Source organism: Coffea eugenioides, chromosome 2 (assembly GCF_003713205.1).
Source record: "Coffea eugenioides isolate CCC68of chromosome 2, Ceug_1.0, whole genome shotgun sequence".
Classification (NCBI taxonomy): domain Eukaryota; kingdom Viridiplantae; phylum Streptophyta; class Magnoliopsida; order Gentianales; family Rubiaceae; genus Coffea; species Coffea eugenioides.
In genome coordinates, this window is record NC_040036.1 from 12,462,202 (window position 1) to 12,481,670 (window position 19,469).

A 19,469-nucleotide genomic window follows, 5' to 3' on the forward strand; every position below is an offset into this window, starting at 1 on the left:
TATATTTATAAACAGATTTTTAAAATACCTCTTTATCTCGCATATATCACATAAAAAAAATGTTATAATATCTTTTTTTCAAAAGATTATTTCTAATAATAAAAAACGTACCATGTCAAGTGAAATACTCAGGAAAAAGTCTATGCTAGTATAGGACTTGTTTGATGCTTCCCTAGAATTTGCAATTGTTGAGAATAGTTACTAACCCCAGTTGATAATGACGTACTATTTCTAATATTGAAATCGCGTTGCCTATATGGGAATGAGAAGCAATTTATAGTCCCAGATAGAGTTGCAAACGAATCGAACCGTTTGTACTCGCTCAAGTCTAAACTTGAACTCGAACTCAAAGATATTCAGTTCGTTATCTTGCTAATCAACTCGATTATATATATATATTATTTTAATAGTAAAATTACATATATATCTTTAATATTTTATTATTTATTAAAACAATATTATTTTATTCATTTTTAAAAATAAAATAAATAATTTTATTTTTTTAATCTTGAACTCAACTCAATTTTGAGTTGAACTCTAATTCGAATTTTACATTTTGAGTTTGTCGAGCTCGAACTTAAACTTCATAAAACTAAATTAAAACTCGGTTTGATTAGACCAAAACTCAATTTGATTTGACTCGTTTGTATCTCTAATTCAAGATGTATACCCTGACCCTGTTCTAATAGGTTTTTTCAGAAAACTCTCTATTTATTCAGATACGGATGGCTGGCAAACCTAATATTTCTTGATTTTGATAGGACTTCTTACAAGCATTACAAATATTGTTTTTATCTACTATTTTTAAAAATTAATCAAGTTGTCAATGACTAGATGAAAGATAACGTGTGACATCATTTGTCATTTTTTGAACTTTGATTTTTATCATTGTATGAACTATTTTTATTTTAACTACCCAAAGACATGCTTATGGTTAGTTATCTTGGAAACTTGTTTTGCTTTAATTATGTACTTTTCAACATGACTAACCCTAAACATTATAATTATCAATATCACAATTAGACATGTCAATGGGTAGAGTTTGAGTTGGATCCCTTTGATCGAGATCTAAACTCATTTAATTTAGTTAGACCCAGACCCAGGTCCAGACCCTTTTGGGTCTGAAAAAATAAGTCCATACCCAAACCCTTATGGATTGGGTATCCAATGGTCATCCATGGGTATTTTCTGAATGTACTAAGGTAAAAATGTATTTAAAATATATAGAGTTCATAAATAATATAAATACCATCCAATTTTTGTTTCCTTATACTATATAAGATTGAGTTTTGGTCAAAAAATAGGTTGAATTTCAACCGCTTAGGTGGGGGCTTTCTAGGAATGTGAAATGTTGTGTATTAGTTTAAAAGCTTTAGGTACAAGTCAATGAAGCATGTATTTGGGTATGTTTACTTAAATGACCCTATTTTAATACATTTAAAGTTGTCATTGATGAGCCATCTGGATATTGATGGAATGTGTAATTATTGTGCAACTATTTTTGCATTTTGTACAACCTATATATGCTTGTATGTTGGTGTAATTACCGGAATATCCCTTAACTACCAATAATTCCCCTTTTCAGCCGCAAATAACCGTTTGAGATGTTGCTTTGTCTGAAACATTTGAATGGTAATCGGATTTAGGAAATGAGCCAACGATTTCTCTATCAATGGTAGAAACTTATTTCTCTATCATTTATAATCTGCATGTATGAGCCACAAACGTTAGTCATTTTATCCCCTTTCAGCTTCAGGAGTTAAGTTTTCCCTTTTGCCTTTGTCTACAACGATTTGTCTCATCGTTTTCTCTTCCATCCGAGCTCAACTCTAAAATTACCTATTATTTCGTCATTAATTACACCCAATTCAATTGCCGAACCGTTGGTATCTTAATGCCTAAATGGTTGATTATCAGTTTCTCCCTGTTCGTATTCTAGGATTGTGATAATTCTACTTGGCTTCATACTAATCAGCTCAGAATGCTCTTCAGTCCCAGCTACTGCTGGTGGTTCAGCGTGAGGTTAGATTTCACCCCCAATTTTTCAGTTCCCCCCTTAATTTTGTCGGTGTATTCTGAGTATCTACAATTAGTGACTCTTATCACGTTGCCTAGCTGCAGGATAGCATTTTTCGTGTTGCCTAACCCCAATTGGTTTAGATTGGTTATAATCTTATAGGTTTGGAGCAACAGCAAGAAAGAGCTCTCGGTGGGGATTATGAAATAAGGTTAACTTTCTGTGTTGCTCTGCCTTTCTGCATTATCAATGGCCTTCAATTTGACACAATTTTATTGTAACACTTTGTGAATTGATTAATTATATCGTTTATCTTTTCATACTAAGTTTTATTTCTTCTCACAATGTACTATTATTTGTTCAACAAAAAAACCTCCTTCCCCACAGGCACCAAACACCCGCGCGATGTGCAGGCACTCCCCCCTAGTTCAAATAATAAAATTAACATTCAACAAGTTGAATGCAATATTGTGAACTCAAAGAAAGAAATATTATTGACTACTTCTATATATTTTCAAAGATTCAACTGCATCTACATCCAATATTTCATTTGTTTGCCTTTATCTTTTCTCCTTTTCTTAAAAAAATTTGTACCAATTACAATGACAACTAAGATTAATTTTTAAAAAAAGAAGACAACCATAGCATATATAAATATTTAGTCTTATTAAAAAAATGTAATTTTGTACCTTTTTTCTTATTTAAATCTCAATGTTGGTAGAGGTCTCGCAATCTAGCACTAAAATAGTGAATGAGATAAAAGTCATTTGACTAAGGGCCGATGGTAAATAAATAATTGAATAAGAAAATTTATAAACATTTACTATTTTTTTTATTCAATCCAATCATTAGTAATCACTAATGTTTCAATCATATCTAGAAGCAATTTGGCACAAGTCTCATCAATCACCCAACCACCAACACTAAATGCAGATTCTGATGCCATAAAATCTTACTTTATTCGATCCAAAGCCATAAAATATTATACTATTTTATAAATTTACTAATATATATTATTTAATTAAATATATATGGGTTTGGGTAAGATCTGGTATGGATCTGAATTTGGATATGGATTCTAGAAAATCAAACCCTACCCAGACTCACGACTCTCTCACAAGGTCTGGGTCTGGGTAGGGTCTAGATTTGAAAAATTAAATCCAAATCCTACCCAGATATATTAGGTCTGTGTTGAATCTGGATAAAACCCAACCCATTGACATGCCTAATCACAATTATTTATGTAGAAAAAACTTAAGAGATTAAAGTTTACTTTAATAATGAAAAATTCATATAGAATTTATTTATTATAAATATTATGCTTTTTTATTATACACACATCGAGTGTTCAAAAAACACTAGTATCTATGCAATATATAAAATCTAGAAGTTAGTGTAAACAGTTGTTGTCATTATTTGAACTTCTAATTGTACCCTTATAAAAAAAATTACTCTACTCACTTAATCGCATATTGTCAACATCAATACATATAACTACCTAAGTATTTTGCAATAACAATTCATGAGTACTCCAAAATATTGTAACTACTAAATTATTGTAACTTTGCAATCCAAACTTCTTTACAAAAACTAATATAAATATTATTTATGTAAAAAAACAAAATTATGCAAAATTTATTCATTTTAATGATAAATGTGTTGATCATATATATACTGTCAGTGCACACACTATTATGATTGGATGCATGACATGTATATAAATTTTATATTTAAAATTTAATTAATGTTAATTATCACACATTCAAATGTGATAATGTGTTTGGATAGGAGATTATTTGAAATAATTACTATAACACTTTTTATGATACAGTGTATGTGAGATAAAAAGATGATTATGATGATAAAAATAGGGTAAACAACAAAAAAGCCCCCTGTGGTTAAGCAATCATACATAAAAGCCCCCTGTGGTTTCATATTATACCAGTCGATACCCCGTTGTTTGAATTAACCTGAAAAGTGGACGGAAATCAGCAAAACAGACGGAGCTGAGTGAATAGACGAAAATACCCTTTTGAAGAACGCAGCTTGCATGTAAAATTTTTTTTAAGTAATTTGTTAAATAGCCTGCCTGAAACCCGCTTGCGGGTTTCCCCCTTATGTAAAATGACTAAAAGCTGCGTTTCTGTTCTATTTATATCAAACACATACTCTCAAACCCTCACCTGAAGGGTGAGGATGAGAGGGGAGGTTTGCTGGGCATCATAGGGCCCTCCGATGGGCATGTGCAACTCAACGCAGCTTGCATGTAAATTTTTTTTTTTTTTAAGTAATTTGTTAAATAGCCTGAAACCCGCTTGCGGGTTTCCCCCCCTTTTTTTTTTAAATAAATTCTATGCTAAAATGACTTAAAACAAAAATAAAAGACTAAAAGTAAATAAAAACTAGCATGAAAAATAAAAATAATAGTAAATAAAAATACACTAAAAATTTGGTGTCTACAGTAGTTACTGAATAATCTGGAAACAGATTGAATGAAGACTCAGAAGAAACGGAAGCTGGTCTCTTATTATTAAAGAGTGAAGGCTAAAATAGGCATATCAGGTGAAAGTTTGTGGTGGAAATCTGTTTTTCGCATATGCACGCGCCTTTGCAATTCGTTTAAGACACACGCCGAATATTTGACGATTTCCGTCCACTTTTCAGGTTAATTCAAACCACGGGGTATCGACTGGTATGATATGAAACCACAGGGGGTTTTTATGTATGATTGCTTAACCACAGGGGGCTTTTTTGTTGTTTACCCATAAAAATATGCTTTAAAAATTGTATTTGTAATGCAAACAAATAATTTGGAGCCAAATAATGGCAATCCAATCATACTTATTTAACATGAGTACAAGACGGAAGAAGATACATGGGTTGCAGTCACGCAACTATGAGACAATTTCATAAAGTGAAAATTTTGCAATCCTAGGTTTGTAATTTTTGGGCAATTGTTGTTTTGATCATGGTGACAGCCCCAAAATATGGTAGCCCAATCCCACATTAACTTCTCTCAAGAATACTACTACCTACCATTAAGTATTGTCTCTTACTCAAAAAATAACTATCTTAGAGACATGAAATCGCAACCCTGACATAAAACACATACTACTAATTAGAATCTAACACTTATAATCCACATAATTGGTGCTCAAACATTTATTTACAGGTAACAAACGACGCACACAAATAGGCTCATTGTTTCAACTCATGAATGACCTAAAGTCCTTTTTTACGTGATTTGAATATTTTGTCCTAGTTGTACAGTTACTAAAAACAAATACTACAATGATTCTCATCAATCGTGATTGAAGACATTTAATTTTTTTTTTCAATCAATCGTGATTGAAGACATTTAATAGTCTGTACGCATTTGGTGCATTTATTCCCTTTCTTCTTTCCATATCCTACTATATTTGATCATTTATTCAAGTTTGTAAACTAATTGAATTCAATTAAGCTACTTGTTAAGTTTGCTTGATTGAAGTTCGAATTCGAGTTTGTATTAACCAAGTCTAAATTGAGCTCAACTAGTTTGAATAATTCTTTGAGTTGGAGTGGAGTGTGAATATCCGATGTGAGAAATTTCATAATATATACATACAGGTCAAACGGTCATCAAAATAACCGCTTTGGACAGGTTTTGTTCAATTCAATCCTACACATGATATTAAAATCGATATATAAAAAGTGATACGAGCCTTATATTTTTTTGGTCAAATCATGATCGTGAACCTTTTTGGACTGCATTCGTCCTTGCCCATCTACATGCATTCAGATACTTGCACAGTGTTTATGTAAACTTTTAAACTTTTTAATTTTTTTATTATACACATACATCCTTTTTGGCCTTGTTTGGATTGTTATTTTTTGGAGAGAAATTTTTACATTTTTCATGAATACATTTTTCAATCACATTTTTTAACTCACATAAATCACATTTTTCTATAAAAACTCGTAAAAATAGCAATCCAAATGACAGGTTTTAATGAGAAAAATGCAGTTTTGGTACCCCAACTTTAACAGATGAGCAGTTTTATTCTCAAACTTTGAACGAAAACAAATCTGGTACCCTAACTTTCAACTTTTGAGCACATTTAATACTCTTGACGGTTGTTTTTCCAAATTACTACTTGAAAGAGTCACGTGATAGTTACATGTCTAGCAATTATTAATAAAAATTACCAAAAAAATTTAAAATATCCTTTTGATAAAATTATTAGTTCTTAAATTTAGTATTTAGTGTCAAAAGGATATTTTATGCGACACATAGTGTCAAAAGAAAATTTTACATTTTTTTGATATTTTTTATACAATAGTTGCCAGACATATGGCTATCAAATAACTTTTTTCGATAGTAATTTAGAAAAAATCCATCAAGGGTACTAAATGTGCTCAATGGTTGAAAAATTAGATACTAGATTTGTTTATCCAAAATTTGGAGATTAAAATTGTTCATGTGTTAAAATTTGAATACTAGTCCTCCTAATACCCTGTCTGTGTCCTAGTCCTCCTAATACTAGACTTCTCGTGCTGGTTTACGAGTATAATCCATATCCGTATGCTTCACTCACAAGGATCCACCTCCTTTTTTTCACACACTTATACAACTTCACCAAATCTGTTTCCCAAATCCTTATAGGCCAGAAGCTTCGACCCAGGCAACACGCGCACGCAATAACCCCTAAAGTCTCCGATTCCAACTCCAATTTTCCCACGCTTTTCACTTAAATTGCTTCGACGGACGGATTGACTCGAAAGACTTTTACGAGTTCATCCTACGCCCCCCACAAACTTTCTCCGCCTCCTGACCCACGCCCCCACAGGAAAAAGAGAGAGAGAGAGAGAGAGAGAAATTTAAAAGGAAAAGGGCAAAAAAAACCACGCAGTCCACACGCACAAAAAAACGCACAACATACAATAAGCAAAAGCCAAAGAGCGGTGGTGGCTTCACTGAAACCCCAGCGAAAGTTCTGGCGAGCAACTTCCACCTGACTCTATTAGTATGTTTATCACATGCGAAGAATTTTTTGGGTTCAAATTATAGGAGGAGGAAAGTTGACCGTGGAATGGAAACACGTCGTCGTTTTCGAGGAGGGGAAGACTAGGGTTTCTTTTCCTTTAGGATCTTTAATTTTGAATGAGTGTAGTAATTGAATTGAGATATGTTGATGGCAGACGACAGATCGAACCTTTGGTCCTCAGAGGATTATTCGCTGGAAGCTGATGATCTTCGAGACGATCTTACAATTGATATTGGGACGATCTTGGATATATTGAATGAGAATCCCGATTCTTCTGAGGTGAATTTTGATCAACTCTATTGCTTCTTGTTTATTCAGTTGTATAAACACGTCAAGTTTTACTTGTTTAGTTTATGTTGGAGCGGAGTTTTTCTGTGCCGAATTTGTACATTGTGGTAAAGTTTTAGAATCAGGAGATGATTTCACCATTTTTTTGATGTGGGGTTAGTTTAAATTTTGCTAGAACGGTGCTAGCTACTAGTAGATTTTTAGGAACTTACTGGCCCGTAGAAGTTGAAAATCTTTTTGGGCCTTTTTTTTGGGGAAGTTTTTGTTTTGATTATGTTTACTTCAATCTGAACGAGCTTAGTTTGGCGAATCCACTGTAAAGGGTTTTTATAATTTAGTGAATTGTAGTAAATGGTGGTATAATGTGCATTATGTGCTTCAATGAGTATTTTCTTTGGTAAAGCATTCATGTACATTGTGATCGGCAAATAGACTTGTCTAATATTTTTTATGGAAAATTAATAACGGCTATTGTTCTTTATGAGTCTGATGGTTGTACTCGTCATTATACCGATATGGGTCGTGGCTTTTATTGGATTTGGCACCATGTCTAGTGAAAGGAGATTGATTGGGCAGGAAGTATAGGAAGATTTACCTGGAAAGGTGGGCAATAACTGGCCAATTCTTTTTCTTTTCGAATACTTCCTTCGTCAGTAGTACCCCACTTTTTTCTTTGGAAGGAGTGGAGGGAGGATTAGAGTGGAGAGGTGGTAGCTTATATTTGGGTTGTGGAGGAAGTCACAGTAGTGGGAGGAAGTGGCAACTATGGAAACTAATAACAATCAGGGGAAAAAGACCATCTTAGAAAGGGAATAGATGCTGCGGACATGATGAGTGTTCTGGACCAACAATGTTATATCTTGCTCCCTGACCTGTTGCTTTCTCTCTCTCTTGCAATTTAAATTTTGAAAGGCAGGCTATATTCATTAGTTATCTGCTTTTGATTCATCACAGGCATATTTGGTTTTAAAACATCTACTGTAATTGCAGGGAAAGATAGAAGACTTGTCATTCAATGATGCGTCAGAAGGTTAGTCACCTTGCTTTCGAATTGGGAACGTCGATTATGGTGGCAGTTCTGTTTCTTCATTTTTTCAATTTTCTAGTTATCAATTCTGCTCTCAGGATTCAATTGCTGCATGTGATAGCCCACTTATTATAATATTTGATGCGCCTAGTTTATTTGTCTCTTAAATGAAATTCTCAATTAGGGTTGTTTCTGAATCCATTAGGGTTACCAAATAATGAAGGAGCCCTCTTACCTAGGGATCACTTATCAGGTCCTACATCTTTCTCCCCTTCATCTGATATAAGGAATGGGATTTCGGATGCCTCCTCTGATTATACTGAGAAATCAGGTGTTTCTGATGGTTCAAAGCGTGAGTTGAGATTGCAGCTTGGCTCTCCAGTACATAGTTCCTCTGGGAGTTTGACTGATTGGATACCATTTCAGGGCCATGGCCAGGGCAATTTCTGCCTGGATAAGGATATTGTTTCACGTAATGCTTCGTCAAATAGTCTTCAAGATTGTAGAGAAACACATCAGGAGTTACGCAATTCTAGTGAGACATTCAGTTTTCCTGCTGGGTACTTCAGTAATCATGTTGCTGATAATAGAGAGGTTTCCAATGTTGATCAGCGGAATCATGAGCTTGAATTACAGCTTGCATGTTCGGAAGGAGTTGACTGTGATGATGGTATGTGACCTATCTGCTAATGGAATGGAATAGTATCCATAGCTCTATTTGCTTTGCTTAGTTTGTCATCTATCATCTGCTTCTGTTGATGACTAGGATGCATTACTTCCTTTTTGAATTTGATCATGATTAACTTAGTTTTTGTAATTCTTTCAGATTCTTATGAAACCCCATCAAACAAAAAGAATATGTTGGAGGTATCAGTGGCATCCAGTATGGATGAATTTTCTGGGAGCAGTATGTATAATGGTAGATTGGCAGGATATGGTGACCAATATTCAAACGCTCCGGTTTTTGTCAATCTGGTTGATCCGTCATTTTCTGCCTTTTCAAATGAGTTTAGTCCATGTGATTTTGGTTTCAATTTGTTGCCCAACAATGATAATAAGATGATTGGCATGATGAAGGAAAAAGTTGAGCATTTGACTCAGGACACAAGCTCAAATTGTGTGATGTCCAATCAAGTGCAGAAGTTGGATGATGCAGACTGGGAGGTTCTTGCGCCTGGGGATCTGGCTGGCAAGGGACTTAGTGCTGCAAGTGTGGGTGTAAACTATGCTTCTTTAGGCGATGGGGGTTCATTTTCTAGATTGAGTAATGAGTTCTTCATGAAGCAAGAGAATGATGCAAAACTGAACCGGCTAATTGCTTCTGAGGTCATTGCATTCCAGCATGGCATTGATATAACCACTATGAAGTCTTCTGCTGACACTTTTGGGGTGTCTTTTGGTCAAGGGCGAAAGCCATCTGGGTCAGGTTATTGGATGTCTAACTCAAGTGAGAACCATGAGTTTTCCGTAGAAGATGAAAGAAATTTAATCCATGAATCTAAAAGGCCCAGGCTGGGTCTTGATGAGTATGATGGGACTGCATCTGGAAATCCCAGTTCAGTTTTTCATGATCGATATCTGGATCTACTGAACTCAGAGCCATCAGGTGTGCCAGTATCCAGTACAATTAAGCATGAATTTCTTCATGCAAATGTAACGAAAGAGAGTTGGCCCAGTTTAAGTGGCCAAGAGGTTCGCAGTGATTCTTCGGTTCAAACATGCAGCACTGATGATGATGAAGATGTATGTATTTTGGAGGATATTAGTGGACCGGCACGGCCATATTTCTCTACTTTCAATGGGAAGTCATTTTTTGTTCCAAAGAGTACTGTGATTTGTAATTCCTTTAATTCTGTTGGACTGGGACACAAGAAGGCAAATGGTGAGCGCTTTGTATTTCGAGCTGCGTTGGAGGTGAGTCCTGGTAGCATGAGCAGTTTCTTGGATTTGGTTGAACTTATTGATCTATTGGAAGTAAACTGATTCCTCTCTGACAAGAAAGTGGTGGTAAAATGTGGTTATTCTTGACATGTCCCCTTTCCTAGGATTTTAGCCACAAAGGAAAGCACAAAAAACACGAGATAATTAGTCCCTCTTCAACTTTTGTTTTGATGCCTCTTCTTTCAACTTTCTTCTTCTTCTGGTCTCTCTAGATCCATCATTTGGGTTTCCTTAACTGCAGTGTCTCTTTGCAATCATTACAAGGTTTTGTTTCTAGAAATTTCCTTATGTTATAAATTTCTATCACAACAGAAACAACATACTGCCTTCATGCGAATGTGGCTACCAGCATGGTCACAGAACTTACTCTGTAATTTGTCCTTTTATTCATCAGTTCAGCTTTAACAATTTTATCACAAGTATTACAAGTTCGTATTAGATTAACCTTATGGAAACTTGAAAATTTTAAGTAAACACTACAAGTATGTTCAACACTCGCTAATTTTATGGGACAAAAAGGGAATAGAGTTGTTCTTTAATTTAGGAGCTCTTAGTTCCTGGCTACTGTTAATATTAGAAGACGCTGTCAATTTTTGGCTTTTTACATCAATTTGAACTCAATTCTTCACCATCGTTATGTTGAACCAAACACGGACATGGTTAGGTTCAATCTTAGTCTGGTCTCAACAGAATCATTCAAGGATTCTGTAGGATTAAATTCATATAATTACAAAATTATGCCCAGTGTATTACTTTACTTTTGGGCCCAACAAATGAGGCCTTAGGATTTGGGCATGTTGTCCTAACTCACATACATGTTGACTAGGATGTTAGAATGAGTTATCTGAATCATTAAGAAGCATTAGCATTAGTAGTTTTGTTTAATTTTACCCAATTAGTTGGTAGATTAATCAATTGGCATTCACATACTGGAAGGACTGTTGGAGTTCGAAACTATACATGGAGCATGTGGAGCTAGGCATTTTCTCAAATTTGTTCCTTTACTTGTGAACATAGGCATTAAAGAAATGCAAGTGCACTTGTTTCCTGCTATCCATATTACTATCTTCATATGCTGCTGATAATTGTATGCTTTCAATATTGTGGAATAGTATCATGACTTTGTGGCTTTTATTGTAGGATCTTTGTCAGCCGAAATCAGAAGATGCTCCACCTGAGGGCCTTTTGGCAGTTACCCTTTTAAAACATCAGGTTGGATGCTTCTTTCTTTTCATCTGTATGGGATTTTTTCCTTTAAAGATGCACGGACTAAGAGACCTTCTGATGTGGACTAGATAGGCCTCATGAACCAAATATCTTATTTTTTCCCCCTGCTTGTCAATTTCTTTTTGTGCCTAAAATCTGATTAGTGTTCAAACTCTGCTTTGGTGTGTCACTTAACAAGTGGCTTTTGTTGACTTTTGGTCAGTGTATTGCTTTTTTGGGATGGTTAAGAAGGAGAATGGTGATTTATGCTGTATCAATTTCTATTTTGTTGTTCGAAAAATTTAGCAGTTTAATACTCTTATGAGTTGAAGAAATGTCTGCCCAGACATAGTTGATTTCTTTTTCCTGCTTGTCAAATATCCACATGTTTTTTTGCCTAAAATCCGATTAGTTCTCTGTTCAAACTCTGGTTTGGCGTATAACATAACAAGTGGCTTTTGTTGATTTCTGTTCAGCGTATTGCTTTATCGTGGATGGTTAAGAAGGAGAATGATGCTGTACGCTGTTCTGGTGGTTTTCTTGCTGATGATCAGGTTGCCTTTTGGGGTTCAATATCTGGTTTCTGTTATTTTTCGCCCTTCTGCCTTCTGTACTTGGGGTGATGTTGCCATGAGGCTGTTCCTCATTTTGACTTTGGCTGGATGAAAATTTTTGCAGGGACTTGGGAAAACAGTTTCAACAATTGCACTTTTACTAAAAGAGAGGTCTCCATCTTCTACAAAATCTAATGGGAAAGAAAGTGAGGCAGAGACATTAAATTTGGATGATGATGATGATGATGATGATGATGATGATCCTGGGTCTGATGGTGGGAAACCAAACGAAGGTGTTGAGTCTTGTCAAGTGAGTGGAAGTTTTTGTGGGCAAAAGATGGCTGCTGTTCATGCAAAACGTAGACCAGCTGCTGGAACCCTCATAGTATGTCCAACAAGTGTCCTTCGTCAGTGGTCCGAGGAACTCCAAAACAAGGTCAGCAGTAAAGCTAACCTATCTGTTCTGGTCTATCATGGAAGTAATCGAACAAAAGATCCTTATGAACTGGCCAACTATGATGTTGTGCTAACAACCTATTCAATAGTAAGCATGGAGGTGCCAAAACAACCCCTGGTGGATGAAGAAGAGGATGAGACAAAATCACTGACAGAGCTGTCATCTAGTAAAAAAAGGAAGTATCCTCCAAGTGCTAGTAAAAAATCATCTAAATCCAAGGACAATTTGAATGGTGAATCGCTGTGTAATCGTCCGCTTGCTGCTGTGGGCTGGTTTAGAGTTGTATTAGATGAGGCTCAGTGCATTAAGAATCATAGGACTCAAGTAGCTAGGGCTTGTTGGGGTCTGCGTGCTAAGCGTAGGTGGTGCTTGTCAGGAACACCTATGCAGAATGCAATTGATGATCTTTATAGTTACTTCAGATTTCTTAAGTATGACCCATATTGGATTTACAAAGAATTTTGCTCTGGAATAAAGGCCCCGATTAATGACAATCCATCAAATGGGTACAAAAAGTTGCAGGCTGTGCTCAGGACCATCATGCTACGTCGCACCAAAGGTTAGAATAAGCTTCTCTAAATGCTTAATATGACCTTATCCTTTTTGGATTCTGAATTATTAATACTGTTCGTTTTTCATCATTTCTTATGACCTTTAACTTTTCTAGTTGTCAGCGTTAGCAAATATATGACTGATGGAACGAGTTATGCACTACATCTATCCTCATGGCTCATGGAACTTTTTAGCTGTCGATTTACTACTGTGAGCTTTATTCATGTTTTCTTGCACTGACAAATTTCCTTAGAGCTTGGTATCAATCTTCTACATGATTGCATACAAAATGAAATAGTTTGAAATTGTGAAGGAACTTACATGGTAAGCAGTATTCCTCTTGTTATCTTTCTGTTACTGAGATATCTTGTAGGACAGAACATATGTGGGTAGAAATGACCTATGATTGCCTCGTCTAGGGCAACATGTATCAAGCATTAACTAGGATAAACAAATTATCGAAATCATTCAGTTTCCCTTTCTGGTAGGCACCCCTGTCCTTTTCAGTTCAAATGGCATACATTCTTTGATTGACACATGTTCTACATTTGTTTAGTTGAATAAATGGCCTTGATAGTTTCTGAGAAAATTTCAACCGTTATAATTCTACTTCAGCAATGTTTAGATGTCTGGATCTGGGTGCATACATTGCTGTATCTTTTCTTGGTTTGTCCATCAACTAACTGAGCTCGAGTCATTGTCTTAAAGGACCTTGGGAAAGAAAAGATGGTTGCAGGTTGGGATGGGGGAACTCAAGATACATCCTACAATAATTTTAGTCATTTTTGTATTTTGTACCCATTTGTTCTGAAGCGGGAGGATAATGGGTTGCTGTTAATTAGATATGAGAGTCCGACTCGGGCTTCTTTGTTTGTGGAAACCTTTTTGCCTACCAGTTGTTGGTAACTTGTTTTAGTTCTTTTGTTCACTCTGGTGAGAAAGAAACTGCAGGATTTTCAATGGGGCTCGTATTAACATAGAACAAGTCAATGGTGGTCTGGAAGACTCTCTGGATTCAGGATATGTTCTAAGAGATTGCTTATTATTTGCTGATTTTTGTGGCCAAGCACTTAGAGATGTCATAGATAGGTTTTCTTTTGTAGTGGGTTTCCCCTGGTCATCTGAACCCCCAGCCCCGGGTGCTTTTACTAATAAATTAACTCTCTTAAAAAAATTGTTATAGTTCTATGTGTAGCTACTACACTCTGTTGTGTAGTTCTAATAAATTAACTCTCTTAAAAATTGTTATGGTTCTATGTGTAGCTACTACACTCTGTTGTGTAAATATCTAGAATATCATTGCTATCAGTTTGTAGTTCTATATGACTCGTCTCATTTTTGCTGATGATGATGGTTGTTAAGGTACTATTCTTGATGGAGAACCAATCATCAACCTTCCACCCAAAACAATTAAACTGTGTAAAGTGGATTTCACGCAGCAGGAGCGAGATTTTTACTGCAGACTTGAGGCTGATTCACGTGCTCAGTTTGCAGTATGTTCCATTTAATTTTGCTGTTGCGTGGATTGGTGGTTCTGCAATTCTTGAGTTTTAATCTTCAGATTTCTGTTATACCAGGAGTATGCAGCTGCTGGGACTGTAAAGCAGAATTATGTTAACATATTGTTGATGCTTTTGCGACTTCGACAAGCCTGTGACCATCCTCTTCTTGTTAAGGGATTCGCTTCTGGTTCAAACTCAATATCCTCTCTTGATATGGCCAAGAAATTACCACATGAGAAGCAAATTCATCTTCTGAATTGTTTTGAAGCTTCCTTAGCAATTTGTGGTCTATGCAGCGTATGTTGTTAATCCGTGATCCTTCTTTATGGTTTACATATATAATGCTCTTTCACCCTTTTTTTTGGATTGGTAAATTTGGGTTTACTGATATTCTTTTTGGCACTTGTCTTTTTTTGTACTTATGTATATCCTATTTTACGTGGCCCATCCCTCACTATCTTCCATTGTCAAGAGAAAAGCAGCATTAGTATTGGCATTTCTACAGTGATTTTTTTTTTTGGTGTCTAACACAGATTTTGCTTAAATAAATATTTGAAACTGAAAACATTTTTGGAAATTGAGTTTGGAAATCATGAATCTTTGTGTGGGTCCATTCCAGCTCTTTGCTCTGAGCATGATGAAGCTTTTTGGCTAGCTCTTTTGAGATGTTTTGTAATCTGTTTATGTCATATCAGCTGTGGCATATTGTTGATGGTCATGCATAGCAATTACATTTGGGGAGCATTTAGGTTCATCCATTTGAAAAATAAAGACCAGGTGCATCGAACTTTTATCAAACCTTCGGATCTTCTGCGTCTACTTTTGGTTAAGAATTGTTTCTGTCTTCTTTGTTTTTTGTTTTTGTGTTTTTTCTTTCATATATTTTATTGCTATTATTATTTTATAGTTCTTCGAATTGGTTGTTGTACCCTATAGTTTTAAATGATGTCTCAAGCAGCAAATGAAGAGCGCATTATGGATTTTAAGAATCTGTATGTAAAATATGGTATGTATTAGTGGTTAATTAAACATTATTGTACAGTCTCCAGTGAGGTTCTTAAATCTAGTTTTTCTATTTTTATTAAATTCTGCCTATTGAGATGCTTTTTAATTTTATCTTTATTCTGGTCCAAGCAAAGGATTTAGTAGTCAATTGTTTGGATAAGTGTCTTGTATGAGTCGCTTACATTATTTTCTTCTAAATTGTAATCCATTATTATAGGTTGTTCTTTTTCCCTCTGTGGTTGATTGATATGTTTCTGTTTGCTTGCAATCCCTGCTATGGAAATTGCTTCAATTTTTTCTTAGCATTACACAAAATATAGAAATCATTTTTCAGTAGTGCATAAAGTTTAAGTTTTTCTTTTTCTTTTCTTTTAAACAGTTAACGTTTTTAGTATGATAGTTGCTCTTTCCAAGATGGAGAACGTTTCCTATTAAGATGTTTAGGAACTTGATGTCCTAATTAAAACATTTTATAAGTTTCTATGATGCTGAGAATTAGGCTGAGGAAGACATGATATGGAGAAATCATTTGCTTCTTCCCAGAGAAAGAAAAGAAGACAAGTTACATTTTTTTTTAAATCTTTGTTTATTTGTTGGTGACAGTTCTTGGAATTCTGTATAGTTAATGCCTTTTCTTTTAGTTTAAAATTTTTTCCTAAGCATTTAGGCTTGATAATTCTATACTCTCCTCTATAGTGTTTCAGTAATTTTTCTTGAAGTGTAATTATACATCTGCTGTTGATACTCAAGTTAATTATTTTTTCATAGTTTCTTGCTGTTTCAGATTTGTTATTTATCATAGTTCATTATCATGTAGGATCCCCCTGAAGATGCTGTTATAACTAGCTGTGGACATGTTTTCTGCAATCAGTGCATATGTGAGCATCTAAGTGGTGATGACACCCTTTGCCCAACTGCAAAGTGCAAAGCTCATCTTAACAGATCTTCTGTATTTTCTGTAGCAACACTAAGATGTTCTCTATCTGATCGGACTACTTTGGAAAGCAATTCTAATTGCTCTTTTGATTGCGCATATGATTCTTCAAAAATTAAGGCTGCTATTGAGGTCCTGCAGTCAGTGACTAAAAGACAGAATTTTTCACAAGTTAGTTCCTCAAGTTCTGTTGAGGAAGGAATTTCTAGTGTAGAGAATACGTCAAGTGTTCATTCAGGAGGATTGCATGGGAAAACATGTAGTAAAGAAGAAGAAATAAAGGGCATGGCTGAATCTTCTTGTGGTTCAGTTACAGTAGTGGGGGAAAAAGCGATTGTGTTCTCCCAGTGGACGAGAATGCTTGATTTACTTGAAGGTTGTCTGAAGGATTGTTCCATTCAGTATAGGAGACTTGATGGAACAATGTCCGTTGTTGCCAGAGATAAAGCTGTGAAAGATTTTAATACTCTTCCTGAGGTTTGTTGAAATGTTGGCATATTTCTGAACTGTGGTTTCATTTTTTGATTATTCCTAGCTTTAAAACTCAAACTTCTGTAGGTGTCTGTAATGATTATGTCTTTGAAAGCTGCAAGTCTTGGACTGAACATGGTAGCAGCATGCCATGTTCTTCTTCTGGACCTTTGGTGGAATCCAACAACTGAGGATCAAGCGATTGACCGTGCTCATAGAATTGGGCAGACCCGTCCTGTTACAGTTTTCCGTTTGACTGTGAAAGACACAGTTGAAGACCGCATTTTGGCCCTTCAGGTATTGACTTCTTTTTAAGTTGTAGGTGTTTCTTAGATTTCATCCCATATGTTAATCTTCAACGTACAAGATAGTCATAATTGCTGGATTGAAACTTACATGGGCGGTTAATTTTCTGTGAACCATTTCTCTCGTGTTGAACAGGATTTTCTTTCTTCTGGTTGGTTGCAAAATTTTTGTTAAGTCTGTAAAAAATCAAACCTTTGCCCAGTGTTTTTGTCCATCATAAATACCATGTTGTATCTATTCTATGGGGTGAATTATAGTAACCTTCTCTGGCGTTTGTGATCATTACATGCAGCTCCTATGAGGTTCCTTCAGTACACTTTGAATTGCTTTAAGTTCGAAGTCATGTTGCATAAATCTCATATATACATTGATGTCCACAAATTAAGTCCTAAAAATACTAGCATTAAATGTGACATTCTGTGCTGGTGATCAAATTTAAGTGTAGGATTAGGAGATAGAACAATAATTTGAAAAAGTTGATGTGGGAGCTCTACTATAAATTCAAAAAATCTTTGCAAAGGTGAGTTCACTTGCTCTCTTTCTTCTTTTTTTTTTTTATCATCATCATCTAGAAAAAGAAATATGAGACTGGTACTTCATGCTATCATATAATGATGGATCTGTGAATCTCTCGCTTGGTATGAACTAAAACGCCAGGTTTATGTTTGGGATATGCTCTGAAACTCTTTAACCTTCTAGTGTTGTTTCACGCCCTTGGAGCTTTATTAACAATGCTGCCTATTTTTTTGTTGTGTTGGGGCACTTGTAAAGCCTTGCGGGATAAATCTCAAATGTCTAGTTGTCCAATAATTGATCTATATTTTTATTGGTATGACTTTTGGTATTCCTAATGAGTGGAGACCACCTGTATTTTCCAGCAAAAAAAGAGAGAGATGGTTGCCAATGCATTTGGAGAGGATGCGACCGGTGGCCAAGCGACTCGACTTACTCTGCAGGACTTGGAATACCTGTTTAGAGCAAAAGGCTGAGAAGGTCCTTTTGATGGTTCATATAACTTTTAGAAGTGTTTGGCTTTGTATGCTCATTATTAGCAAAGTGCAAATGATGGGAGCTGTTGAAATAGATCTTAGGACTAACTGGAACAGGTGACCACATTTTATATGATGATGATGATGATGATGATGATTGATCATGTGGACCGTCATTGAAGGCTTGCGTGATCGAATTTTTGAACCATTGGTTTCTTATAGCTTTACCGTGTATAGGAGGAGTTGGGACGCTGCATATTTCATCCGATGAGGATACATCCCTGCTGGGTATCGATGATTCTTTCAAGTTGCATTGTAAATGATAGGTTCCTTTTTGGCTGGATATAACCACAAATTGACGGTGTTATTTTGATTGGTTAATATAGTGAGCATCTTTTTGGTGAACTTTCCGTCTTGTCTCTCGCTTTTTTTTTTTTTAAAAAATTTATTATTTATAATTTATCAATGTTGCTGTGGTTCATTTTTAATTTTTAGTTTTCTTGGAAGTGAGTATAGTCGATACGTTGATCTTGACAACCAGACGGTTATTTTGGCTGTCTAACCTTTTTTGTTTTTTGCTTGGTGCTGTGGGAGTTAAAACCTGGCACTTAATGTTCGTGTCAATTTGATTTCTGACTCTATCCAACTGAAATGGCTGACCTATATATTACACGGATCATTGAAATTTCTTTCTTTGTTTGGTGTCTTGACTGCAATCACAACTTGCAACAGGGTTCTCTAGGCTGGCTTCCTTTGAGGCGGAATTGTAACTTTATATCCAACCAACCATTGGTTGGTTGGTTGGTTCTAGGCTTTTTAACTTCAAGATGCCCCTTTTTTTTGGGGTAACCGGTAGTTTTTGAAACCAAGACATCCTACTTTATTATGATAATTTAAATTCAATATATCATGTATATTAATTTAGAAGAAAATAATAATTGATGACAAGATAAAATGTTAAGCGTTAGATTAGATTGTAAGTTCCTAATAATTAGATTAATTACATTCTGATAATAGCAATAGTGGTAGTAGTTATGAAAAAAAAAACTCTTAAACTTAATTAAATTCGAATTATGAGCTGAAGCCAAATATAATACTCCATGCGTTCCGTCTTCAAATTTTATTTCAATTTAAAATTCTTAATTAGTCACAATCTAATTCAATTTCCATGTCGTTCAAAATATAGCCAAAGA

The 19,469-nt window shown here is 35.2% G+C and overlaps 1 protein-coding gene across 2 annotated transcripts; it reads left to right on the top strand.

The window, feature by feature from the left end:
- The first annotated feature begins 6,933 nt into the window (after positions 1 to 6,933).
- On the top strand, positions 6,934 to 18,681 carry LOC113760795 (helicase-like transcription factor CHR28). Of its 2 annotated transcripts, XM_027303524.1 has the most exons (13): positions 6,934 to 7,323; positions 8,323 to 8,362; positions 8,565 to 8,612; positions 8,691 to 9,029; positions 9,186 to 10,273; positions 11,441 to 11,512; positions 11,983 to 12,060; positions 12,185 to 13,076; positions 14,432 to 14,562; positions 14,647 to 14,868; positions 16,394 to 16,987; positions 17,069 to 17,278; positions 18,166 to 18,681. In XM_027303524.1, the coding sequence occupies exons 1-13, from the start codon at positions 7,186 to 7,188 to the stop codon at positions 18,274 to 18,276; spliced, it is 3,963 nt and encodes a 1,320-aa protein (XP_027159325.1). In that variant the 5' UTR covers positions 6,934 to 7,185; the 3' UTR covers positions 18,277 to 18,681. The 2 variants fall into 2 exon arrangements, with proteins under 2 accessions (XP_027159325.1, XP_027159324.1); XM_027303523.1 differs by having other exon boundaries at positions 8,565 to 9,029.
- Positions 18,682 to 19,469: the final 788 nt, after the last annotated feature.

Coding starts and splice junctions, on each gene's coding strand:
- LOC113760795 (XM_027303523.1), top strand. CDS start 7,186: ATGTTGATGGCAGACGACAGATCGAACCTTTGGTCCTCAGAGGATTAT. Junction 12,061..12,184: donor GTTTTCTTGCTGATGATCAG/GTTGCCTTTTGG, acceptor AAATTTTTGCAG/GGACTTGGGAAAACAGTTTC. Junction 13,077..14,431: donor CATGCTACGTCGCACCAAAG/GTTAGAATAAGC, acceptor ATGGTTGTTAAG/GTACTATTCTTGATGGAGAA.